Source organism: Agelaius tricolor, unplaced genomic scaffold (assembly GCF_023055355.1).
Source record: "Agelaius tricolor isolate 1412-34295 unplaced genomic scaffold, bAgeTri1.0.p SCAF_22, whole genome shotgun sequence".
In the NCBI taxonomy this organism is placed as follows: Eukaryota; Metazoa; Chordata; class Aves; order Passeriformes; family Icteridae; genus Agelaius; species Agelaius tricolor.
Window position 1 is genome coordinate 6,810,025 of NW_027269282.1, and position 27,495 is coordinate 6,837,519.

Genomic DNA, 27,495 nt, shown 5'->3' on the forward strand with positions numbered 1-27,495 from the left:
CCTCAACCTCAGGGACGGTGACTCCACCACCTCCCTGCGCTGTCTGTTCCAGTGTCTAATCACCCTTTCTACAAAGAAATTCTTCCTAACACCCAAACTAAACCATCCCTGGCTCAGCTTGAAACTGTGTCCTCTTGTCCAGTCAGAATACAATTCTTTCCATTTGGGCATGGAAGGTACGGCAACACGCTGGTCAGCGAACTTCCCCAGCGACGCCTGCAAATCGCTCTGTGTCTGGTGGAGCCGCCCCCAGATAATTTTGGGGTTGCTTTTTGGTTTAGATTTTAGATTGACTGATTTTAGATTTTAGCAACGAATTTAGTTTCGCTTTCACATTAAACATCTGCCGATGCCCTCGTCGGCGACTCTCCAAGCGACCTTAAAGCTCTCCCTCACGGCTCCTCCCTCGAGTCCCGCCCGCGCGGCCGCGGCTCCCGGCGGCCCCGGGCGGGCGCGCTGCCGGCTGCATGGCGGGGGAGGCGGGCGGCGCCGCGCTGGGCCGCGCGGCCGACAAGCTCTTCTCGCTCAGCGGGCTCTTCGCCGTCTGCAAGCCCAAGGGACCCACCTCGGCCGCCGTGCTCAACCTGCTCAAGGAGAGGCTGCTGGCAGGTGAGCGGCGGCGGCCGGGCCGCCAGCTCCGGAGAGTGCGGGCCAGGCGCGCCCTGCCCGGCGCGGCGGTGGGATGGGGCCGGGTGTGTGCGGTCCTTGGGGAGCGGGAGCTACAACTCCCGGCAAACCACTACACTCGGCAAACCTCTTCACCCTCTGCTCAGCGCTCAGGAAACCGGAGCGAGCGGGGTTTAGTTTCTCTTTGTGCGTTTTTCGTTTGTTTGTTTTGGTAGTAGTTCACAGCCATGGCATGGCCCACCTTGGAGAATGGAGCCGTTCCTGGGCACGCTGCGCCAGGGGAGGTTCAGGTTGGACATTAGGAGGAGTTTATTCACAGAAAGCGCGATCAGGCATTGGGATGGGTGGCGCAGGGACGTGCTGGAGTTGTGTCCTTGGAGGCCTTTAAGGAAAGACTGTCCCAGGCAGGCAGCGTTGGTCGCACTGCTCGGTGAGCTGTCACACCACGTTCACCACACGCCGCTTGTGGCAGGCCCCTGCTGCCGCCCAGGGTACAGCAGGACGGAGCCCTGAGGCTGGATGGGGATGAGGTTTGCCCCAGCAGGGAGCTCCAGTCCTGCGGGGCACAGTGCAGGGGGTCCCGGGCTGCTTACAGAGCGGGGCAGGGTCCCAGGGACAGCGTATGCCCATCCTACAGAACGGTGCCAGCAGCATCTCTGCAGCACAGCACCGCCAGGATGTTCTGCTGCAGTCCCCCTGCCTATTGCCATTAAAATATATTGCCAAAGGAGGGAAAACCATAGTGTTTCAAAAAGTTTGAGAGTCCTGGACAAAGTCTGCAGAAACTGCTCTTTCTGAGCAGTCAAGTATTAAGGAAAAAAGAAAAGTGAGATCATTGCAAAGGTGTGAGCGACTGTGGCCTAGATTTTTTTTTATAATGGGTATGGGGAATTGATCATCTAGTCTGGGCTTTTGGGCACTTGCTGATGAAGTGAGAACATACTTTCAGACTAGTGAGTGCTTAGCCTGATTTACTCTGTAGTGAACTGTAGTGTAGGCAGGAAGAATCAGGTTCTCTCCAGAATGGAGAGATAATAGATATGGATAAAGGAGCTGAGACCAGTTGTCATATTTAATACTAATAAATATGGGAAGGGTTATTGGATTCTGCAAAATCCCTGGGGTCACCAGCTGCATAAGAAGTTTGCTGGGTTGGGACACTGACAGCTTGAAAGCAGCAGTGAATAAGTTCAGTCCACTGCAGAGTTGCCATAGGGCTGTGAATATGCAAATGAGCATGTCCCAGTATAAGGCAGTAAATACATGAAGAATTGGCTCAGATTATATAGCATAAAATTTGTGTGTAGTAGATGTTTTGGGAACTCTGCTGCTGGTTCTTCCATGCTTTGTTAATGGAACTTCACAGGTTTGCTACCGGTACTTTCCAAAAATCTGTTTGTAATGGTGTGTGGGACTTCTTTAGCATGTAAGTGAAAATACCTTGCAAATACCTTTACAGGAGTAAATCTAAATGAATCATTGGTCTTCAGCAGTACAGTAATTTCTACACTGCTAATTAATAGTTTAAATATTTGATTTTTATTTTCTTTAGCAGTCTGGAAATGTGTGCCATTTTTCCTACATTCTGAGGTTATTTTATAATGCTTCCTTTTAATTTCTATTTGCAGAAGCTGGTGTGCAAACAAAAGGGAACAAAAGAAATCAGGTTTTGAAAATTGGACATGGAGGAACTTTGGACAGCGCAGCCACAGGAGTTCTGGGTAATGAAAAACATAATTATAGTCATCAAAATGTGATTTCAGCAGACATTTTCATGCCTGCATGAAGTCAGGTGGAGGAACAATTTGGGATACACATGGCAGGTTCTGGGGGAAGGACTGATTACAGTGGAAGAATGCTCTAGGTTAAATTTCCTGTGCATGTACTTCTACATGCATGTAACATGTTTCTTAACAGAAGGCAGTGTTCTTCCTCCCTGCCTTCTCTCCTCTCTTCCAAATCCTCAATTAATTTCTGGGTTATTGCATGTGGTAAAATACAAACTCTTGTGTAATGAATTGTAAAGCACCTGAGAAATTGATGGCTTTTTTAACTTAAGCTGGGGATTTATAGTCATCATAATCTGTTGAATTATTTTGTCTCAAAGTAATGCTATTGTGGGATTTTGAGGGAGATTTTAGGGCTGCTAATACTTACCAAAAAAAAGATGTATAAGAACAATTCAGCTGCTGCTTTTTTGAAGCTCAGCACAGAAAAACTTGGGTACCTGTCCTGTCTTCATAAAGAAGAATCTTTAAAGATATTTTTTTAATTTTAATTTGGATAGCAATCCATGTATTGAATTTTTTTGTTTTGTAAAGAACAGGATGTGTCAATTGCTGCTGTTAAAACCTCAGCTGTGGGTGTGATTGGTCCCACATCATACTTTGTCACCAGCAGTTTGATTGATAAGTAACATGGAGACTACAGCTTGCTCAGATCATAACCTTGTAGCTCTCCTTGGCTTGGAGAAATAACAGCAATACATTTTTGCTGTTGAAAATAAACAGCTACAACTTTGAGTGTACCCTGAAAGTGAATGCTCTGAGTTTTCATGAGTGACACCTCTCAGGAAGAATTCAGTTTCAAGGGGAGGTTGGTTGCTACAAGTGTTGCCAGAGGTCTGTAGCTGGTAATTGTCATTTGTGAACCTGGCAGAATGTGACATTGTTGGGTCAGAATGGAGCACTGCCTGGTTTGGTTTGGATTTCCTGTACTCTGTGGCTGCTCACTAGAGAATTCAGTGTGCATTCCTGAAGCAGACATTTTCCTTTTACACAGGTGTTCCCTTTGAGCATGCTGCTTCTCATTGTGCAAAGTCAACAGCATTGATCCATAGGAGAAGCAAAATCACTTGTGCTTTTTTAATTGCTTCTCCAGCTGCTCTGATACCCAGCGGTCTCCAAAGCCTGCTTCTGTGGCATGACAAAAAGTGTTTGGGCTTGATGTGTTTGGTGTAGATAGAGAAGCACATCACCTTAATTAGCTGTGGATGGATTGAAAAAATGCACGGGATCTTTCATTCCACTGCCATACAAAACATACAGGAAAAAAATCAATGGTAGCTACATTGGAAGGGACAAAACTGGGGAGGAGTGGGAAAGGGAATGTGCCCAGATTTCTTGTGTGTTCAGGTAAGGTAATGAGGAGAGAGGGAAGGATACAAGAGAAACAAGTTATTCAGAATATGTGTGCTGCTTTTCAGGATGGAGTGGTGGAGCAGGAAGCTTTCCTTCCTCATGGACAGGAGCATGACAGAAGTATTAAATTTCTGAATACCCTTCATGATCTGTACTGCTGTTTCCCAGGTTTTATGTACTGCATGTCTGTAAATTTGTCCTGGGAATTAATTGATACAGAGTCCTGCTTAGTGTGCCAGGTGAGCAGTGGTCTTTATCAGAAAATATACTTTTATATTTCTCTTACTGACAGCAAATGTAGATGAGGAAGGGCTTTGGAGGCAGAGGTCAGTGATCTATGACATGTGAGAGAAAGGCAAGGTCAGGTCTTGGTGAATATCTTCTTCTGGTCTTATTCTAGGGCTGTGGTTCCAGCTTGCTGTTTCTTGGTGTGTAATGAGAATTTTGTTTGGTTTTTTTTCATATGGCAGTAATGAATTATGCTTCTACAGTAGAAGAAAACATGAAGAAGTATAAAAAATAAAAATTCAGTTAAATCTTTCTACATTCAGTGTAGTCTCTCATGTGGGGTTTATGTCACTGTTTAATAACATATTCTCCATAAGCTGATGATTAATGGAGAAGATTGTTAGTATCTTGTTCATAAAAGCATTCAGTGTCTCTTTAAAATTATTCCATTGATTCTCTTGACACTCTCCAGCAAATTTCAGCTCAGCTGTTGAAGTTATGTTCAGTTATGTCATCGTGTTACAAGAAAAGTGCTTGGTTAGAAAGTCTTATCTGTGTGCTTATCTCCTTTTCTCAGCCTTCTTGCAGCTCTTTCCTATCTGGCAAATAACAGGAACAGGTTGAACTGAAGATGCATGAGAGCACAAGCACATGTGTGACTGAAAGCCCTCAGGAATAAGAGGAATGGTAATGAGAACAAGGAGGAATCTAATGGGTCTCAGAGCATAAAAACTGAGAAGCATTAGAACACAAGTAAAAAAAGTTTTTTTTCGAAGTTCATTTTCAGTTTGATGTTTTCCATCCTGGCTCTTGATTAACATGAAGCTGATTTCCTGAAAGCTCCCTTCACTCCTCTGGTTTTATTAAAATAAAGTACATAAGCTGTTACACATTCTATGAGTTGTACACAAAACTAATTTCCTTCTAAAATTTTCTTCGGATTGCTGTATGTGGAAAAATCAATAGGAAAGCATTTTAAAGGCAAGCATCTTGTAAAAAGCTTTAAAGTAAAATATAAAATAGAGCTCTTTTTCTGTCTTTCTTTTATGAAAAGCTGACTGATGCTGTTTTTTAGAATACTGGTGTTAAGATTGAAATAACTGTAATCTGTACATGCACAGTAAGAGGCAGTTGGACCTTTTGATTATTTTACTTTCTTCCTGCAAGTCTGATAAACAATTCTGTGATGCTGTCTTGGCTGTATTACTCTTGGTCACTGTCAACCTTTAAAAGGACTATTTGGTTACTATGAAGGGTTCATTCATTACTGGTGAGCCATAACCTTCATCAAACCAGAGGCAATGTTACTAGCACTCTTCATTTCTTTGGTGATTAAAAGATAAATAAATGTAGCAGTTGAATTAAAGTATTTTAACAATAGATGAGGGTTATTTATCTTTTGCTTTAGACTTTTTTCCTTTCACTAGTTCTATGTTGTTTGAACATCAGAGATGCTTTCTCAAAAAAGTGTTGACTCTCTTCATATGCTAACAGAGCATGAAAGGCTGAGTTTCTGACTAGCATAATATTTAGTATTGAATGGTGTTGAAAAAGGGAACTGCAGGGCTGTTTTGAAGTAGCATTTCTTCTTCTCTCTTTGCAGTCGTTGGTATTGGAAAAGGAACAAAAATGCTGGGGACTATGTTGGCAGGTTCCAAGGTAAGGAATGCAAAATATCTTGTATTAGCAGGGGGTTTTGTTTGCTGGTTTTCTTTTTTTCTGTCAGTGAAGAGCTGAACCAACATGTAAATATGTCAGCCATGCTGCATATTTAGCTCAGATGTACACTTCAGCTCCTTTTTGCAGTTAGTCAGAAATGTGTTAGTCAGACTTTCATGTCCAGAATGGTTATTTAAAAAACTTTGTTTGTCTCGGTTTTCTGAGAAGTGTTAATAAATACCAAAGTACCATTTAAAGGAAGATTTCTATACTATTTAGTGTACTAAAAAAAAAAGAAAGAAAAACTAATGAAGATGGCACTGAAACTGATGTTTTGGGGATGTAGTTGTGGATGACAGTTCAATTTTTGGTAATTTTCCTTATATGTAGATAACTTCATTGTTATTTATTTGAAGTAACAGATGGTCTTTGTTTCTTTTCTGTCTTCTTAAAAACCATGAGGCCTTAAGAGGCACTTTTTAGAATTTAGAGTGTTTTGGATTGCATTGCTGGTGCTGTAGAGGGATGCTCTACAAACCCAAAAACAGACACATGTGAGAAGCCAAAGGTAGCAAAAGCCCCATGGCTGCAGGAGAGAATGCAGACCAGAGCCTTGACAGATAGAAATTTTGTTCATTGCTGGTTTTGATTAATTTTACTGTGTTAATTTTACTTTGGTGACCCCTCAGACAGTAGGTGTTACATACACAAAAAAGTGCAAGTACTCCCAAGATTAATGTCCCAGTGTTGATTCCATCCTCACAAGTCAAATCCTGTGGGTTTAGCCATTATTTTTACATGAGAAGTTTAGATAAGAGTGACAGATGTAGAAATCAATTAAACCTTCCAAATTTCATCTTAAATGCAGGAAAATTCAATAATGCATTATGTTCTGCCATTTTTCCCATTCTCTTCTAGTCTGGTCACTTAAGATCTGTTACAGCTGCTGAGCTGATAGCTTAAAGGTAGAATTTGTTTGACAGTCTTCAGTTCAACTCAGAGGCAAATAATTTGACAGAAAAGAAAAGAACCAGGATAACAGAAAACAACAAGGATAAAAGGACATAGCTGTAGAGTCTGATCCCAAACTCAAGGTAGGCAGTGCCAGTCTCTGCTCTGGCTGTAATGGGTTTGCATCTGGTTTACATGAGTGCATTTCAGAGGCATCTGTGTTTTGCAATGTGCAGTAAACAGCTGGACTTACACTGGGAATGTGAACAGTTACCACCTGACACCTCCTTTGAAAGAACTTTAAAAGAAATCATAGATTTACTTCAGCTAAATTAAGTCATCACAGCTAAATGTGTAAACTGTTGATTTAAAAACATGTAAAGCAGTTGAATTAGCTCTTAAGCTGAGGTTCACAGTGGAAACAGCTGTGCTGGATGAAGTACTTGCAGCCTTTTTGGCAGAAGAGGGTATGCTCAGGTTCCTTGACAACTTCACTGTGAGTTCCTGTAGCCCATAACAGGGTTATCCAGCCAAACCTGGTTCCCAGGTGGCTCACAGGGGCTTAGAGCTGCTCCTGAGGGACAAGGGAGGGGACAATGTGCAGTGGGGCAGCCTGGTGAGCCACCCCAGGCAGATCCATCCCTGGCCTTACATGGCTCTGGGCCTTCAGTGAGCAAAGATGGATCTTCTCAGAGCTCAGCAGCTCTTCCACTGCAGCTGTTCCTGTATGAGGTACCTGGCATCCATGCCAAGTATGGAATCTGCAGCATTTATTATTTCCTGTCTTTGCCTTCCTATTTTCTATTTGTACCTCAATAAATTAGGTATGCAGTAATGTCTGAGGCTTAAGGAGGTTGAAGGATCTCTCACAGATGTCTGCCTGTTGGGTTTTTTGACCACACTGACAAGTCATAATGAATCAAGAGATACATTCATGAGTAAATAGGTTTGAGTATATTTTTGCTTTCCATGCCATGTGCTTAGAATTTATACTCTTCTTTAATTTTTTTCCACTATTTTGGATGCTGAAGTGTTTGTTGAAATGTGATGTTTTTCTTTTGTTCCTGTTGTTATTATAAAGATTCAGAGGAGCTGTCTGACCCTCTCTGGCCAGGATTTACTGTTTGCTTCTAGGAATGCAGTTGTAAAGAAACAGTTCAGTCTATCATTGCTGGCAGCAGAGCTATGTGGAGTGGCCAAAATGTATGATACTGCAGTAAACTCCATATGGTGACTCTGCCAGGAGTTGGACTGGCTCTGACTTTTTCCCAAACATTGTGTGAAACTTTCCTGACTCAGTGTGGCAGCTCTGAGCATTATCCCTTGGTGTGCAACTCACACATGTTCTGCAAAGAGATTTACTCTTGATGTATAAACTGAGTTCTTCATGGTTTGACCTCCTTAGGAATTAACTCAAGACAAACAGAAATGTACAGCCAAGGGCAATACCTGCTTAGTGTTCCAGATTTCTCATTGAATTCTTAATATTTGTCTAGAAATAAAAATATGTACAAGCTGGCTTAGCATTTGTTTGTTTGCTTTTTGTTGTTTCAAATGTTCCAAGTAAGAGGGAGAAGCTGAATGCTCTTGGATCTGGAATTTAAATACTGAACATTTAACAGATGTTCCATGGGAGAATCACTTTTTCTTCTTGTTCTGGGACTTGCACTTGGTCTTGTTGGGATGTTTTGCACTTCAAGATTTTTAAATATTTGGTTTTTTTACCATGTTGGCAAAATAGAGTAGAATGAGAAAAAAATCTTGTGCTTCACCAGTAAAATCAACATGATGGGGGTAGACCAATATTTATTATGATAAATTGTTTCTGAACAATTCAGTCCTAGGTATGACTTGTCTGTCTCAAAGACAATGCAGAAATGTGGTTTTTCTGGAAGGAAATGGTTTAGAGAATGGAAGCACAGTTTCCAAAGTGGCAGTCCCATTTAAAATGTCTCATCTATGAGAATGTGCTGTTACATAGAAGCAATGAGGGAAATAATCATGGGCTAATCAGAGAACAAAAAATGAGAAGCACTAAGCAATGAAATTCTTCATTTATCTAATACTTTCCATGGGGAGGAGATGTCTCCCAACACATTGAGCCTTTATGGATAACTGAAACTTTCAGACTTCAGTTCTGTGCTTAATTTGCTTATTTTTCAGTGACATAGCACCTGGGTTCAGCCTAAGAGTGTTTTAGTCATAGTGTGAATGAAGATCTTCACCATCCATCAAAGTGTCCTTGCAGCCCTTGCCTCTCCATGAGTGGAAAGCTTGGAGTATATTGGTTTTATATGAGGATGCAACTTATTGCCATGGTCCACATACAAAATCCCTCCCCAAGTGCTCAGTGTGAAGGAAATTCCCTGAGTACTTTGTGGTGGTGGCACAAGCTTGGACAATGACTGATTAAAATAGAAAATTTGATCTCAAAAATTGGCTTCTCCAGAATGAATCTCTCCAAAAAAAAACACCCCAGACCTCTGGGTAGAGTAAAACCCAAGCTCCAAGTGTTCTCAAAGCCTAGAAAAGGAAGAAGAGATTATAGGCAGAATGAAGATACATCTGTGACCTGATATGTGACAACTTTCACTTCATATAATAGTTAAAATTTGTGTTCTTGTGAATCCTGGATAGAAAATGAGTGCTAGATCAGTGATTAGGTTTTAAATCTTGCCAGTCACACTTGCATGGTGTGAGAGAGGGCTTGTCTGAGCAGGAGTTGGTTCAAATCACCTAGCAGAATTTCTGAGACATTTTTGCAGTGTGAGTCTGGGATTAGAGCCTGTGTATTGCAAAATTGTTTCCCTGGAGGGGTGGCATCAGATCCTGCAGAACAAAGTGTCCATAAATAAGGTTATTTCTTTAACTCCTGTGATTACCTTATTGTCCTAAAATCAAGTTTTTACTTATTATCCCTTAACTTCGCATACTTAAGGCTTTCTCCATGAATTCTTTTTTTTTTTTAATTAAGTCCTTTGCTTGCATCTTTTGGCAGTGAGTCCAGTGAATTAATAACACATCAGAAAGCACATCCAGTGGTTCTACAAGCAGCAAAACTAATGAAGCCTTTGCTTGTGACTTTGTTTGTTTACAGCTCGTTAGACACCAAAGCCCCATGTGGACTTTTTGGTATCCAGTAATTCAGTGGGGCTCCCTCTGGACCCTTCTTAGTAGAAGCTGCAATAGATTTATTTCCTCTATCTGTCTGTTTTCAGGAGGCTTATAAGAACTCGGCATCTCTGAGACCTCTATTCTTCTGCCAACATTTGTGTGTTTGCACATTGACATGCACACCATGATGGTGTAAGTGCTATTTCTTTTGAAATTCTAATTTTCATTTTAAATAGCCTTACTGTGCTGGTTTGTTGCTTTTTCTTTTTAGTGTATTTCAGTATTTGTGCTCCAGTTCATTTTTGAGTTGCAAGTGCAAGAAAATTGAGTTGACTTTCCTTTCAAAGGATCCTCTTGGTGGTGTGTGCTCTTACTTTTAGTCTTAAAAATGTCTCTAGACTATCACCAGCTGAGCTCTGTCCTTTGTTGTGCTTTCTTTTGGAGTTGGTGAAACCAAACCCACTTATTCATACAGTAGGGATATGTCCTGTTTTCTTTTTCAGATTCTGATATTTTTAACATTGTCTTGGAAGGACAGGATTTTTGGGAAGAGGTAATTATTTTATTAGACTAATTGTTATGGTACAGAAAACTAGGTGTTTGGATATGCAAGCCCTCTCTCAGATCTAAAATAGAAGCCATAGATTTTAAAACTAATCATATTTCAGATTTGTTTAGAGCTTAGTGGAATAGGTATCTTTCAGACCACTTCTGAAATAAAAAGTAGGTAATGCTTGTGTGTATGGTTTACAAACAGTTCTGTGTGGGCAAGCAGTTATATAGGTAATATCCCAAGACTCCTCCACAAAGATAGGCTACATTTTATTACCTCCTTTAATAAAACACATTAAGAAAACACTTTTATTTCCTGAGTTGGGCAGCAAGGGTTTGTTCACAATGGACCAGCCAACCTCCCAGGCACAAGGCAAGGAGGATTTACTGCTAGCTTGATGATTCTTCAAATCCACCATGCTTATGTTCATCTGCTTTTGCTTTCAAATTATAGTATTTGTCTTTTTTTGTTTATTTGCTCTTTAACCTTTTCCCTCAGAAATTTTTCATCTGCAGCACCTTGTCATTTTTGACTCTGGTTTATGCCACAGGTTTACCTTCTCACACCTCTTTGTTCATGGTATCCCATCCAGAATAACCAAGGGTCTGACTGAATTTCTTTTTGTAGTGAGATGGCAGAGGTAACAAATAAAATGCAGAATGTGACTTGCTCATTTAAAGAAAATGGATTGTAGCTACACAAAATGTTACTACTTTGCCTTTGCTCAAGCCCAAAGAAATTCCTGTTTTCTTACAAGAGAGGTAGAGGAGGGAAGAAGGAGATGATAAGGTTATCATCCTTCTAGGGGAAGGAGAGAGCCTGGTAAATGATATGTTGTGGCACATGGAGGGGTTAATGTGAGATAACACCACAGTGTGCCTGAAATCCAATATCTCTGTTAGAGTCCATAGGTTTTTTTTGAACCCAGTGGAGTTATGAATTTTAGTTCCCAGGCTTGTTTTGAAAGATGTTTTATGGGTTTTCCTTGAGGAGCAGGACTGGCAGATTAGAGATGGAGTTACTGTTTTATGAGAGATGTTGACCCATGGGCAGATGGATATGTTTCAGCCCTTGTAGACTGGCTAGGTGAGTTCTTCCTGACACATACTGGTTGTTTAATTTCACCCATTTAGTTACTGTTTTGAGGAAGTATATTACATTCCTGAAATATAGGACAGAGAAGTCTTGACATTTCTGTTCTGGTATTTGTTATTATTGTGCAAACATTCAAGAATAGTTCCTCATATGTTTGCACAACTCAGTGCAAAGATGTCTATTAATAAAACTCATCCTACTTAATGTGTGTAGCCTTTAACAGCTATATCTAGGAATTGCTGTAATAGTTTGATGGGGTTTTTTAACCACTACTGGCACCTGAGAAGGTTTTTGCAGAACCAGAACTTTGTACTATAACTCCATGAGCTCTCTAGAGCAGAGGAGATTTGTTCAGAGACCCATTGTTGTGTATGCAAACTTGGCACTGGTTTCTGTCTTGTGTGTTATTTTACATTATTGACAATGAATTTCTTGTTCCCCAAATGCCTGCATATATCAGATCAGTGTCAGTTTTTGAAATCGCATTGAAGACGATGTGATTGTCTTCCTTATTTTGTCAAAAGGAAAATGCTTACAAGAAGGAAGGCTGGGAAAATGCATGAATGAAGTTGGTTTTGATGTTTTTGAAAATATGTAGAAGGTGTTAGCAAAACTTGAAGTAGTGTCTGCACAAAAGAAGTTGCACTGAGAGAATGCTAAGCCTGCACATTGGGGGATGCAGGAATTGGGAAGGGCTGAAATGTTAGGGATGGAATGGCCTTACACACTGTCAACATCTTCAATTACCCATCACTGCAAAACATATGATACATTTTTTAACCTGCTTTTTTTGGTAACAAATCATAGGAGAAGGGGCTGATTTTAATATCTTGTCTTTTCTGCCCTGCCCAATTTCTCTGAAACAAAGTTGTGGAAGAAGAAGCTGTTGAATAGCATAGATCCATCCTGTACTGCAGTAATACTGTTAGTAAGCTGGCTGAACATGCTGTGTAGTGCTCAAGTCTCTTTTATGCTCACCCCAGAGGCCTAATCTATTAATAGCTCAGCTTCATGCTCTATTAATATTCACACTCTTTTTTAAACTGTTGAAAATCTTGAGGAGACTGCACCTATTGTGCTGCTCTTTCCTCCCCAAATGCTGAATATTTTAAGAGCATATTCTGGTGTGATTTTCCTGTTCTTCCATTCACGAGGTCAGTGGTGCTTTCTTCTGTCTTGACCTTTCTATAATTGTGCATATGACTGTGCTTCATGTGCAGTTCTAGCTTGGATTCATTAATAAAATCAAGACTGCAACATGGCAAGGCTTTTTTCTCATTCTTCACAAAAATAACAGAAAATAAAAAGAATGGTAACCAATTTAGATTAGCCATTCTACACTGTTTTCTCTAGTGTTCATTTCTAGTAATTTGGAGATGCTCTTAGCACTGCCTTTTAAAATTTGCTGCATATTGGCCTTATCAATGCTTCTGAATTCAGCCAAAGACTTTCATGCATTCAGTTTTATCTGTGATTTTGTATGTAGCTATAAAGTCTTACCCTTATGGAAGGACTGTCCTCTATTTCTGGACAGAGAATTATCTATTTCCTTAAAACTCTGTTTCCCTGGAAAATTTGGAGGTCATCTTTCTTTATTTTGTTTTATCTGTGATATGGGTACTAGAATGATGGGAACTAAATATAATAGTATAAAGATACTAAAGCTGAGGATGATATTTAAGAGCCAACATGAGACATTTTGATGAGTGAGGGAGGTTTCCACAGAGAGCAGTTGCCAGAAGGGTTTGCATAAAGAAACTGGTTTCAAACAGCCACCTTTGCACATTAACCTGCATCCCCTCTTGGATGTTGTGAGCCTGCTCTGTGTTTGTAGGTGATGTGTGGCCTGGTGCTGTCTCAGGTGATGCAGTGTTCCTGTGACTGTTGGCACTGTTCTCTCACCTGCCCCCTTTCCTGCACTCCTTTTGACTCCTAAATATAAATTTGATACAGTTTTTAGCTAAGGCCTTAAAGCTTCTCCGAGCTACAGGCAAAGTATTTTCTGTTGGGTTCCTGTTAGAGGGGGTTCTGGTCCTTCCTTCTCATGGAAAGTCTAGTCATCCCATAATGTTTGAACTCCTTAAAATAAGCTGACATAAGAGATCAGAAAATCCTGTTAGTCCACAAAGTAAAGATCAGATAGTTCTTCAGCAGTGACAGTGCAATTACAGCATCCAGCACTAAATGCAATTTAGTGCCGGCTTAGCACAAAGTCAGCTTTTTTCTTTTAGGAGAAAAAAATGAATGGTAGAGAAGTTGTAAATGTTTATGTATATTAAAAGGTCATGCTTGGTGTTTGATAATTTTGAATTTACTCTATTGTAAAACATGAAACTCCTCCCTCATCCTGCAGTCTTTATTTTGCCCTCTGTGCAACCTGCTTTTAAGAGATTAGGGCTCTGTGCTTTTAATATATTGGAATCTGCTTAGTGAGAGTGCTTTGTTTTGGAAAATAATTGAAACTATGGCAACCCTTGGGGTTTTTTCCAGCTTATTTGTCTACCTCATGCACTTCTCCACTTTGGTGGATGATTAGCATACTGGAAACCACTGGTAGCTGCTAATGTTATACAAACAGCAAAATAAGTTCTGTAAATATTAAATCCAGAACTGTTTATTTGTGCTTTAGAAATCATTGAACACAAACTGAATGTCATTACAAAACTGAGAGTTTAAGGCCTCTTCACTATCTCAGTGGCCTAAGTCTACAAATCTGTAAGTGCAGAGCAAATGGTTTTGGCACAGGAGCACTAATTCTGATCAGTGCTTGCCTGCTGTGTGCTCCCCCTGATTTCCATCAGGCTCTCTAGAGCACTTGTTTTATGTTTGTTTATGTTCAAACTTGTTAACCACACGCAGACATCAGTTTACATAAATTGAATTTCTGTTTCTCTTGAATATGACTTCTCTTTCCCAGCTTTCAGTCTCTTGCACAGGGGATTGTAGCCTTAATTTATTTATTTTTCTTTTACACTTCTGTGTTCAGTTGCTGCTGTGATTAGAAAATGGGTCATCCTTGGATGAACTCTTATGAACTGCCTCTTCCAGAGAGCTTGCTTGCCTGGGAAATTCTTGTAGTGGGAGCCATCTTAAAATCTTCCTGACAGCTACTGGTGACCTTGTTTTGTAATTACTTGTGTTTCTGTCTAGCTCTTCTAAAGTGTTGCTTCTCCATGTATGAAAAAGCTTTTAAAACACATTATAATTTAGATTTCCAGTTTCTGGCTTCTTTCCAAATAAAACCTTGATGTCTCAACAGTTAAAACTGAGAAGCTCTGTTGCCTGGTCTGTCTGGCATTTGCACTGATAAGTGGGGCAGACATGCCTGGCAGTCAGCCCAGGGGCTTCAGCCTCCTGGAGCCCCCCTGGGTGGGGTCGTGCAGCTGAAAGCTCTGCTGCCTGTGCAGCCCCTGAAATGGGAGGGGATTCTTCCTCCTCCTCCTCCTCCTCTTTCCCACTTAAATATGCATGCTGATAAAGTCTTGCCTTTATTCTCTCTCTTTTTATGGATATTCTTTCTCTGTCTGTGCTAGGCTAAGCATTTCTCTGAAACTGGGTATGAAAATAAAAAAGCCAAATTATAGCTACTCTCTTACTAAGAATATTATGGTAAACATATGGTTTGTTATTTGTGAGAATGTTGACTGTGCCCTGTGGTTGTGACACTAAAACAAAATTCCTCTTCCCAAGACCTGTGAGATTTATTAGAGGTTTGTAATTTGTTTCTTATAGATTCCTGAAATCCTATTTTTTTATCCAGTGCTGGCTTTTTATGGTGTATTTCTTTCTGGTCATGGGTATGGTGCACATGCACAACCACCCAAGCATTTCAGTGTGTGTCTGGTCTTGCTGGGGTTGCAGCCAGCACATCCCCCAGTCAGTGTGACAGAGTTTGTGCATTAGCATTGACAGGGTGCAGTGGATTGTCACTGTAAAGCATCTCCTTAAGGCTTTCTTCTCACTGCTGTGAATGGTGGAGCTGCTTATACTCAAGGGCTTCTGGTCACTTTGCTGCCTTTTGTTTCACTTGCCATAATGGTTTTCTTTTTTTCAATAAAGTGGTTTTCTGATTGGCTGAGAGGTACAGCCATTCCCTGCTGCAGGATAGTTTTGGAAAGGTCTGTTTGTCCTCAGGGTGCTGTTGTACACTTGTGAGGCTCTGCTTTGGGACCAGCCCAGCTTTCTGTGTTGGAATTAATGCTGCAGCACTTGGAAGTCGTGACTGGGGACGCTGGATCTCAGCTTTTAATGTGCTGCAATTGCATGTTGTGCAGTCCATAGGGAAGTTGAGATGCTGCTTTCAGTCTTTAAATGATTTGGGTCCTGACCTCTTGAGTTGAGTAGAGGGCAAAGATGTAGGGGCTGTGGGCTGGCAGGATGTCCTCTGAGGAGCTGCAATATAGGGGTGCTTTCTGTCACAGTCTGCACTTGCCAGGCTTTGCCACTGCCTGCAACACCTACTACCTTGCTTTTTTTGTTTTGGGTTGAGTGGGTTGAAGGCAGAGTGTTGTGAGCAGTTTCTGTCTGTGTTCCTGCAGTGATTTGTAATTTGAGAGTACAGGGAGAATGCCCCTAGATGTATTTCATAAAACTGGAAGAAATAAATGATTGCCAACACAGGTGAGAAAAGGTCACTGAACACTTATTAAATGACTCAGAATCCATTGGTGCTTCTGAGGGCAGTGTGAGTGAGAGTGTAAAGAGTGTTAATACTGAATTTTGACACAAATAATTCTGGACTCGTATCTTCTCCTACAACCTCCAGGTTTTGCACCCTATCAAAGAGGAGGAAGTAAACCTTGTCCAGTGGCAAGTAAGAATTATGATATATAATTGTAGGTAGCCAAGGGCACTCCAGAGACTGATCATAAACCAACTGTAATTCTTAATTTCCTACCCTGTTTACAGCCTCCTTTGTGGATTATTGCATTTCTGGCTTGAGTATTTTGTGACTCTTTAAAGGCTCCTGTAAGGAATGGGGATTTGTGACTAACATTTAAGGGCATTCTTTTTACAAACTGTAAACCCTTTTGCTCTTTTGCAGAAATTAAAAGGGAAATATTGAGATTTGGATTGTATTGTTCATGCCATTCATGTTTACATATTAACAGATGAGAACATTGTCTCTCTGTTGCTGGCAGATCAAATACAACATGTTATTGTAACAGATAGCCTAAAGCAAGATAACCAAAACCAGAATTAAAGGAAAAGAAAGAATTTTTAAACTGAAGTAGTATGAATATTTTGATTTGGAAAGATCAGGAGACAGAGTGAGACTTTTTAAATTTTCAGATTTAGAATTTTACTGAACTGCTAAGGTCATTCATCATGCTTAGTATAATGATGATCTGCTCACGTGTTTTTATTAACCTCTAGGTTAGGTGCTGAATAGTGTATTTCTGGCAGTGCAATTAAATGTTCAGAACCAGATCATTAAATGTCTCAGGAAGCAGTCAATTTTATGGTCCTAACAGCTAATATAGTAGTAAAAGATAATATATCTTAAAGTTTATTTAAATATTTGTTGTGGAGCAGCATTCATCCATTCTTTCTTTCATTTATTCTTTCATGCATTCCAGAAGTGTGTTAACTTGATGAATTTTATTGTAAAATACCAAATTTTGCAGAGTTATCAGACATCTGCAATATTTAGGGAAAACGTAGCCCCAGTGTGGTGTTGTGGTTGAATCTGGCAGGCAGCTAAAACACCCCACAGCTGTTTGCTCACTCCTTGGAGTGGGATGGGGACAGAATCAGAAAAAAGGTGAAACTCATAGGATGTGATAAAGGCAGTTTAATAAGTGTAATGGAAACATCTGTGTTATCAGCACTGTTTTCAGCATAAATCCAAAGCATAGTCTCATACCAGCTGCTATGAAGAAAATTCTCTGTATTCCCAGCCTAACCCAGCACATGAAGTAAGCCAAGAATACAGTTATTTTTATGTTAAAGTCTGCATTCTGCTGCCTTTTGTCTGACTATATCTGCTGCTTCCATTTTGCAGCAGTTGTTTGAAGAAATACATTGAAGTGGCAGGTTGTCACATGGAACAAAATCAAGGCATGTCTTACTAGTCCAGTGGTGTGGGTGTGATTTATATGCCTACACTGCTATTACTTGAGCTTGTTTGTACTTTGCAAGTACATGAAGCAGGATGCATTGCTTCTCACAGTAAAATGTTACTGCTTATGCCTGTTTGGATGTGTTCCAGTGGAGTTTGGTCAGCCAGCTTCTAAAAGATGCATCCTCAGATTTGTATTAGTTCAGGTGGGAGTAAGTTCACAGGAACCTTACTAAGAAATAGCAGAACATTTCAATTTTTCTCTCCCAGGCTTTGTTTGAAGGCTTCTGGACTTACCATAGGGAAGTTGAGGTGACTGGAATGGGATAGGCAATGGGTCCAACCACTGATGTAATCCTGATGGTATCCCTAAACTAGACTCAGACTCATGTTACAGTGACATGGTCACTTGGTGTGCTGACAGCCTTGTGACAAGTCATGGAGTAGCTGGTGCAGGGGAGCCTCTGTCAGCCTCAGCAGGTTGTGCTGTATGCTCAGAGCATGGCAGTTCTTTGGGTGAAAACGTGGGAAAGGAGGGCATCAGGTGAAATGTAAGGACAAGAGCTGCTGACCTGGAGTCAGATTGATTCCTTCTTGCAAACTACAGACACTCTGAAGAATTTTTTAGAGAAGAACCCTGAAACAAATATTCAGAGAAGTCAAAATGAACAGAAATGTTACTCAATGACCTTGAACTCCTTGTGCTGGTCACAAGGTCCTTACCAGATCCCAGGAGTTCAAAACTGCGGCTTCAGGCTGCTGCAAATCCCTGCATTTCATGGCAGAGCCATTGCTTTGTCTTGGCAGTGGGTGTTTTGCTTTCACAAGTGAAGGTCTTTGTGTCTTTTTTTTTTTTTTTTTTTAGTGTGCAAAGGAACAGAAAAATTGTCTGTGGAAGGTACTCTTCTGTGCCTGGCTTCAGCCGTGACATGACACCCCACAGAGACTTTGATGTTATACCCTATTATTTTCTTTGTGGTATTGATGCATTTATAGTAAAAATTAGATTCCATGTTGCTTCTTCCTTGGGTTTCTAAAACTGAAATCACAGGCACACATAACACAGGATTTACTTTTTGTTTGATTCCATGTTTTTTCATCTTGACTTCTGCTTACCCAGAGGTGTTGGATTCACCACTAGGCAGTATTCTTCCTGTTCTGAATTGAAGCAATTGGTAGTTGCAGTCTTTATCTTAAAAAAATAAGAAAAAAAATGCTAAGAAATAACCTTGAAGACTTGACTCAGTAATCTCTCTTATTCCTTCCCAGAAGTACACTGCCATTGGAATGCTGGGCAAGGCTACTGATACATTAGATGCTACAGGAAAAGTCACTGAAGAAAAACCTTATGGTAAGCATAAATGTATCTATACACTCAATGTAATTTGAAGGCATAAGTGGTTTCTGTCCTAGGAAAGCAGAAGAGATGTTTGGGACTCTGAATTAAGTTTAAATGTGAAATTAAACTAAGATTATTTCATTTTCAACTTCAGTGCTCATATAATTCAAACCAGCTTCATGCAATTATGCCCAACACAAGTGTTCATTTCTGCTGGAAAAAAAAAAACAAACCAGGCATTAGATTAGGAGGGAGGAAATAGAATTGGGCAGGACTGTGTCATTTTAAATCTTTGACAAGCTGACAAATGACGTGCTGTGTCCAGTAACATTTTCCTCTCTCACAGTGTAGTCCCAGGAGTCCTCTTTTAGTAAAACCCTTTAAGGCCAGTGGAGGAATAAAGTACTTGGATCTTCCCTCTAGGACACCATTTCACCTATAGACTGCTTAACATTTAATGAGGATGACATAAACTACATTCTACATAGGGCTATCTTCCAGATCTTGGTCTTGCTTACATCTTCAATAAATGAAATTTTCTGACTGACAGAGCACAGGGCAAGGGTATAAAGCTTCAGAACTCATCCTGACTCTGGCTTTGCTGGGCATCTTAGAAACAGTGTAGTAACACAGTAAATGTATTTGTTATTAGTTCTTTCACAACCCTGGGGAAAGAAATTAAAAAATAATAGGTAACCAGTTGCTTAGCAACTCTACACGTCTGATACTCTGGTAATAGGTACATGAAGTAAATAATCTTTTTTAGTGGTGTGATGAAAAGCCTGGATTTCATTTCTCACTTCCAATCTCCTTTCTTTTGCAGTTTTCCTTTTCTCATGAGGCAGGCAAGCATAGTTTCTTGTCCATATTCTAAATAGTGTTAATTACTAGGCAGTGTTATTCAGAGATGTTGGATCATTTATTTATGCTTCAGGATCAAGCTCTAAGTGTCTAAGCTTCTGGAGGCCTGAGCATCCACATGGTGTTAGAGTTGCCAATACCTCACGGTGCTTGAATGAAGTGATGATTCACTTTCTTGGTATTTATCTGTCTAAAAATCCATTTTTTGAAACACTAATTTTGCTTTTTTCATTTTGTGCTGTTTACTGCAGACAGAATTTAGTGTTGTTTTTGTGTGTGTTTCTCTCCCTGGCAGCTCCTGTTACAGCAGTTCCCACCTCTGTTGTGGTGTGTGCTTTCTGTGCACCACCCTTCTGTTAGGCTGTGTACTTGGGCAACTGATTTGGCTTGAAAACATCCCTTTTTTTGAGTTGCTTGACATTTTAAACTGAGATCAGTTGGATGATCCAGTTCATCACATGGTCTGATGAAGAGCAGCATTGGCATTGCTGAGGCAGTGCTGTTTGGGCTGCAGTTTCCTTTTGCCTAAAGTGATGGCTGAAAGAAATGCTCGTGACATTGGTCTCAGTTGCTTTCCATGTTGGTGCAAATCAGTCAGATGTGATTTCTTCAGAAAGAGAAGAGTATGGATACTCCTTTATTGCTCTCCATGGTACCTACATATTTTGTATTCCTCATCTTTTCCAGTGTCTTCTCCAAAACAATTTGGTTTTCTGCAGGATACTCTCTTTGACCCACCATCCCTAATTTCTAACCCTGACAGGTACTCTAAGAGAAGGCAAACCAGATATTTGAGTTGAATTTCAGTCTTATTTTGACACCTACAAGGATCCTTGGAGAAGCAGAGCAAAGGAATATAAATCCTGCAGTGCCAACATCATCCAGGATTGGGCCTTAGTGCAGAGAAAGGGCACTAAACCAGTTTGTAAAATGTATAAAACTCTTCTTGAGTGACTTCATTGGAACATAAGAGGAAAGTGCCTGCAGAAAGTTGCCTGCTATATTAACTGTAAGGAAGTGTTACATTTTAGTCCTCAAAGTGTCCCTAGACAGCAGCTTAGGAAGCAAACTGTACAGTTAGTCACAGTGTCAGGATGTGCTGAAGAGAGCTCCTTGCTTTTAACCCCTTCTGAACTTCTCAGAGCTTTTTGTTTCTTACCAGACAAGGAGTTTGCATTTCCACATGAAATGAGGTTAAAGTTTCATACTGCTGCCAGGCTGTCAGATGCTGACTTTGGAAGCAAGTAGCATTTAGTATTCCTCAGATGCTTTTTTGAGCACATTAATGTTGGTAGGCCTTTTTTAATATTTGTAACTGTGTACAGGAATGTGTGTTCTGAAAGCCACTTCCTCCCAGCTGCCTACAGGCTATATCCAGACATGGAGAACAAAATTAATGAGACTTTTCTCAGGTCTCTGATGATTATGCTGAAATACATGTTTAATAGAGCTACCTGAATAATTTGAAAAGTATAGGCCTTTCAGGATTCTGCTTGTCTGTTTTCAAATAATTTGTGCTGGGTCGGACTGAATTGAGGTCATTTGCTGAACTTTTGGTACACTGTCATGGATAATTCTTGTGTTCTCTTTTGGAGTAGTTTGTTAACAAGCACAGGGCAAAATCACCCTTCAGTGAAGGCTTTTTGAGGTTGTGGCAAAATGGCACCTTTTGGTTTGGTAACTTTATTTTCCTTCCTTTGTAGCAGGAAAATCAGTCAATAGTCACCAGTGCTCACCAGTGCTCAAAAGCACACCAGATCTTAGCAAATGCATCTGTAAATATTTATTTTGATAACACATGACACAACTCTTGTTTGTTAATGGCTTAATGCATCATTCCTCACATGGGGATTTTTTTTTTCTCCTGAGACAGAGCTTGCCTGTATCATGGGTGACTTCCTCAGAGGCCACATGTAACCTCTCAGTCAAGGGAATATGAGATCAGAGCCAGAACTGAACTCAGGTGTCCCATTAAATGCCCTAGCCACAAATGCAGTTCATGGGGTGAAGATTGGAAGGAGAGCTCCAAGGTGCACTTATGCTTACTTCTTAGATACTGAATTTTAACCTGAAGCAGCCTGGGGTTCACAAGAAGGATCAGTGTCATGGGGCCAGGTCATGCTGACTTTCCACCATGTAGTTTTATTGTGATATGTTGCTAAATAGAAACAAGATTGAAATAGCAGTGTAAGAAACTCTCCAGAAGATTCAGGGTTATTGTACAGTTGATTTTGTTGTTCCTACCCTGTATTCTGATGTAAATTGGTCTCTCTCAGCATCTTGGAGTTTTGTGCCTTGTGCTTTGCAACCTTGCTGTTAATAACACATTTTGGGACAGCTGCTTGGGCCATTGAGGCTGCAGAGTGTGCTTTATAGAAGTGAGGAACCCCAGGATCATCTCCCAGAGCTGCTGTGAAAAGAAATCTCATCTTTTTTACTTACAGCATGAAGTACATCTGGCTTTTAATGTTTGCAAGGAAATATCTGTTTCAAAATACAACAAAGGCTTGAAAAATAAATTTGGTCGGTTTATGTTCCAGAATGCTGTTGACTTAGCAGGGATGATACTAATTAAATATTATTTAAGAGAAAACAGGGCTAGTCAAACCCTAGACAGTAGAAATGCACTGAAGTGCATTGTGATTGCAGATCTTATGTTTGCACTCTCTAAAACAATTAGGGATGAATGTAATTTCTGTTGAATAGAACTTCAGAAGACCAGTGCAATCAGCTACTTAGGTTATAGTCTTCCAATAAAAGTGGGACAGATGTCTATGTGTACTCTTAAAAGAAAGTACATTACCTAAACCAGCTGTCTTTCTTTTACAGAATTTTGTTAGTAAAATTGCCTTAATATATAACTATACCCCAGAGTACATTTGCAGGTTACTTGTTTGACAGGGAAATTTTGATGTGTTGTTTCAGATAAAGTCTTTTTCTACACCAGTGGTTTTGTTCTCTAATAATCTGTTGTATTTTTCCCTGCAGTTAGGTTCTCTTAGAGAGAAGTTCCCAGGGTTAGATGAGCATTTTATTCCTTTTGGTGCTTTTTTAAAAAATAAGAATATTCCAAATGTTGTAGCTTTTATATAGTTTCCAAGAAAGATGAGTTTGCAGCCTTAAGAGAGGGGAATTACAAAAGAAAACATTAGGGAGGATTTGTGCCCTTCTGAAAGTATCCAGATTGTCCTGATCACTTTGGACAGTTTGTTCCACTCCTTTTGTGATAATTCACATTCCTGCCTACAATCTGGTTTTTATCTCTTTTCCTTGGTGTTTTTCACCCCATCTAAATTCTGAAGAGAGGGAACTCTTAGTTGTGTCTGCTTGCAGAATGTGATTGATGCCATTAGTGCCATGTGAATAATCAATACTAAGATACTGACTGTTTTCTTTCCACAGACCAGGTAACAAAAGGAGATCTTGAAAATGTTCTGCAAAAGTTCACAGGGGACATCATGCAAGTTCCCCCACTGTAAGTTCCATGATACTCACTCACCCTTGACAGTTGTGTTTGGCTGTCAGGACTTGCCAACAGAAGTCAGCTCTCTCAGAAGTATTAAGACACATTTTGACAAGAGGATAGAGGCCAGGCAGTCAGGAGTTTAACATTTGCAAGTGCAGGTCCTGCCCATTTGAAGATCCAGCACAAATGGTGACCTGGAGTCTGCGGGTGTTTGGGGTAAATGTAAAGTAGCCAAAGTCTTAAACAGCTTTGCAGGGCTTGTCTTCTGTCTTCCAATCTCACTGACATCTCTGTGGAAGTGTCTTAAATGACTTTGAATTAGTTTTTTGAAAACTTAGAGTATGAATGAGTGATTAATGACTGAGCTTCTGTAGCTTAGCAAATTTCATCTGGTCAGGTGAGCCATAGTAGCTGGCAGTGTGCATGACTTAGCTTGTGACAGATGGCTTTTATGGTGGTTTAAGCCAGCCTGCTTTCCTTTGCATCTGCCATGTGTCACTTACTGTGGTTCCAGTGGGAGCCCTGTAAGGTCAGTAATGCCCCACGTGTTCTGCTTCATGTCACCTGTTTCAAATTGCCCTCTAATATTGTGAGCAAGATCCTTTTGGATTTTTTTATGGTCATCATTCTGTCGTGACCAAAGTTGGAGCTTTGGATAAAGTTCCATGTAATCAGTGAAACCAGTCTCTGTGCTTCTGTAGTGGTTCCCTAAACATCCTGGAACGTGGCAGCTACAGTTCAGGAAAGACCCTGGTGTGGACAAGGAAAGGGGCAATGTAGAATTACAGGAGTTGCCTGAGTGACTCCCAGTGCTCAGCTCAATATAACACTGAAACAGAGGATGCCCTGCTCACTGCTGAGCACAGCATGCTAGAGGCAGCTGCAAGTGTTGTAACCCTTATAGAAACCCTTTTATTTCATGAACTGCAAAGTGAGTGATAAAATGCTTTTAAATCCGTACAGCAAGAGAGAAATACAAGGCCATCTCTTGTTTTCTGGTTTATGTAGCTACTGGTAAATAGGATGATTCTGTGTCCAAGAGATTTCAGCAGCACTTGCTGGGTTTTTGTGGGTTTTTGTGAGTACTTGGAGAGTTGTAAAACGTGTGCTACCCTAGTACAATATTACCAGGATCTGGAGAATGGGAAGCCTGTTCCATTACAGCCATATGACACACGTTTTCATGCTCTGTCTGATCAGCTATTCTGCTTTGAAGAAGGATGGAGAAAGGCTTTCAACTCTGATGAAGAGAGGGGAAGCAGTGGAAGCAAAGCCTGCTCGGCCAGTGAGAGTGTACAGCCTTTCTCTCCAGCAGTTCCAGCCACCACTGTTCACGCTGGGTAAAGGTCAAAGATTATTACATAGAGCAATGCTCCCAGCTTGTTAATGTTTATTTACACTCAGAATGGGACTAACAGAGTGAAATGGGTTTCATTTCACTCAGCTACTTATTTTGGTGTGAGCCCATGTGCAGAGACTTTCACTTTGTATTAAAAGCACCGTGTTTTGGTTTAAGTTAAGCTGATTATATCTAATCTCTCAGTGAGGCAAAATTCTGAGAGACTGGTCAGGGGATTATTTGCATCTGTCCATGATTTTGCAACCTCCAGCTCATTCCTCTCTCAGGTCTGCTTACTTCACTTTGCCATTCTTTCACACAGATTCCCAGACCTGCTGGCATCTCTCTCAGGACCAGTTTCAGTTATTGTCAGACCCCTTTCTTGTTGAGGAGGCAGGTTCTTATCCTTCCTTCTGTCATTCATCAAGAAACTTGGGTAGTACATTAAGAAGCATATTAATAAATAAACCAGAAAATACTCTTGTGAATGTTTAATGGTACTGTAAGGTCAGGATGATGCCTTGAATTGATCTGTCTGCCCAGTTTATCCCCAGTCCTGTGATGGACCAGATGTTTTATGATGAGCAGGTATGAGTGACAGAACTCAGTGCTGTGTGACTTCAGCCCTTTATGGTTGGGTGACAAGGAGCTGATCACTGGCAGAGGGGGAAGGGAAGGGCTGAGAGAGCAGGGAAAGTTAAAGGTGAATTTTAAAATTTTAATGGAGCTGCCTGTCAGCAGCACTGACAGTCAGTTTAGGCTATACTTGAAATAACTTGCTTTCATCATTAGAAATATGGAATCAACCTGAAGTGCTTAAAATGAATAGGACTGAAACATTTCTTAACATACCATAGCAGGTTCTTAAATTCTGGTGAGTTAGTACAGTTGCCATTTTATTTGCTTTCCCTCCTGTCTAGCTTAGCAATTTCACCCTCACATATGTTCCAGGATGAATAATTGATGTTGCATCCTATAAATATTTTATCACTGGGTTGTTTGCTTAGCGCATTTTTACATTTATGTGGAGGCATGGCTTCTGTGTGGATTTCACGTGGCACTGGCAATTTACCATGTCACTTTTAACATTCCAGATGTTGAATGTGGTGGTGGCTTTTATGTCAGGAGCCTGGTCAATGACATTGGCAAAGGTAGGCATGAAAAAAAAACTGCATGACAATGTAAGGAACAAGTGTGTGTTTATGGAAAAAATTTGTCATTCTGTATATCTCAAGTAACTAGACCTGTGTGTTATTTTGCAGAACTGTAGTGCTATCACTTGTTTTTATATACTCAGGTAATTTCCTTAGGGGCATGGGGGAATGATGGCTAAATAATTGCCAGGGACCTTGGGGGCGAGCTGATAAAAATGGAGCAAGCAATAGCACTGAGCAAGATAATGCAAGGCAAGGGGGGGATGTTTTTTCCCCTCTCTTTCATGTGTTAAAGCTAACTCAGATTAAGGATGAGAAGAAGAAAGATACTGTCTTTTTAAACATTATTCATCACATTTTGAAAACAGATTGCACAGAACATTACCATGCACATAATAAACCCTATCTGCTGGAAAGACTTCCACACTGGTGATGATTTTTCGAGTGTTTTCTTTCTCCTCTGCCTGAACAGTGAATAGTTTTGCTTTCCCACAGGGTTATTTGTCTTGTGCTCTGTATCTATCAAACTGCATGATGGAGAATAGATAATCCATTTCTAACTTCTTTTTTTTTTTTTTTAAATGATACATTTGTAGGAAGGCAAGGAATGTGGGATAACCCTATGAATTTCAATGTTGTTATTTGTGCTTAGGCAAGTCCAAGTTTCTGTTACTGCCTTCTGAGCATACTGGCTTATGTTTAGCCCATTAATGAAAACCAAGATAAAGTCTGTCCATGGCTGGCTTCTTTTCAAAAATTGAAAATGAAATAAAAACCTTCCTGCATCAGAAAGGATGGGAGAGAATATTTTAGTGTACCTGTGTGCTTACAAGTCAGTGCTTGTTGCTGTTATGTTTTGTAGCTTCTTGATATGCAATTATGTCCTGCTGGTATTTATTTAACATAGGAGAGCATTTGTATATATTTTTTTATTTTTCCTTATCTTAGTTTCTGTTATCCCAGTAGGCAGCACAGAATAAAAATGTTAAAAATACCTCTTGAAGGCAAGAAGTGCTAAGGCCTCAAAATGTGTAGAAAAATAGTTCAAGGTCACTTGAGAATGCAGAATGTTCTGCTTACATCTTACAACATTTTTTCCTCACTTTCCATTCTGATCTAAATCTGGGAAAACTCTTGACAGCTTTCTGTCAGATTCTGAACTCTTTACTACACTGGACAGTTATTGAAATCAAAGGACATCCTTGGGTCAAATTCAAGAAGATACAAATGAGTGATGAATCTTCATGACCTTCCTTGTCAAACAAAGCAGAATAATGTAAAAGGCATACATACAAAAATACATTTTAAGTGAGCTGGAAGTGTTCATCCATGTGCTTATCCAATCCCTGTTTCCTCCTTTGCTGCAGAGCTCTCCACCTGCGCCTCGGTGCAGGAGCTGACGCGCACCAAGCAGGGGCCGTTCACGCTGGAGGAGCACGCCCTGCGCGAGGACAAGTGGACAATTGATGAAATTGCTCAGTCCTTGGAGCGCTGCACAGCCCTGCTCCTGGGAGAGCCAGCTCGGAAAAAATTGAAGACAGAGCATCCTGGTGAAACTGCTGTGATCTGTGAGGATAAGTGATAAGTTGGATCAAGGAAAAAGACTGGATGATTGAGATGTTTTAAGATTGGATTGGGATTGTCTCGCCTCCTGTGTAAATCTACAAGTCTCTGCTGGGAAGGTGACAAACTGCAACAGAAGAGAAATGGTTCTTTTGTTTCCTGGGGTTAGAATGTGCACTGAAAATATTCAGTGCTAAGTGTTTCTTGATTGTTTACTTTCCTTCTTGCACACTATAACTGATGCCAAATTTTTATAGACTTTTAAAGAACTTTCAGGGTGCAAGATGGCTGCTGTTAAGAATTCATCAATAAAAAAATTATATAAAATAAGGTCTGATAAATGTG

At 40.4% G+C, this 27,495-nt stretch overlaps 1 protein-coding gene across 2 annotated transcripts; it reads left to right on the plus strand.

Annotated features, from left to right (window-relative positions):
* Window positions 1–398: 398 nt before the first annotated feature.
* TRUB1 (TruB pseudouridine synthase family member 1) lies at window positions 399–27,495 on the plus strand. 2 transcript variants are annotated; one of them, XM_071446096.1, is made up of 8 exons: window positions 399–609; window positions 2,256–2,348; window positions 5,599–5,654; window positions 18,698–18,779; window positions 23,031–23,103; window positions 24,295–24,440; window positions 25,528–25,584; window positions 26,955–27,495. In XM_071446096.1, exons 1-8 carry the CDS (start codon window positions 468–470, stop codon window positions 27,167–27,169), a joined length of 864 nt encoding a protein of 287 aa, XP_071302197.1. In that variant the 5' UTR covers window positions 399–467; the 3' UTR covers window positions 27,170–27,495. The 2 variants fall into 2 exon arrangements, with proteins under 2 accessions (XP_071302197.1, XP_071302198.1); XM_071446097.1 differs by having other exon boundaries at window positions 404–609; window positions 24,295–24,434.

What these genes read in the sequence shown, in the direction of transcription:
- TRUB1 (XM_071446096.1), top strand. Translation starts at nt 468, where the DNA reads ATGGCGGGGGAGGCGGGCGGCGCCGCGCTGGGCCGCGCGGCCGACAAG. An exon ending in ATCATGCAAGTTCCCCCACT is followed by an intron (nt 23,104 to 24,294) that starts GTAAGTTCCATG and finishes CTGTCTGATCAG; the next exon opens with CTATTCTGCTTTGAAGAAGG. An exon ending in ACTGTTCACGCTGGGTAAAG is followed by an intron (nt 24,441 to 25,527) that starts GTCAAAGATTAT and finishes TTAACATTCCAG; the next exon opens with ATGTTGAATGTGGTGGTGGC.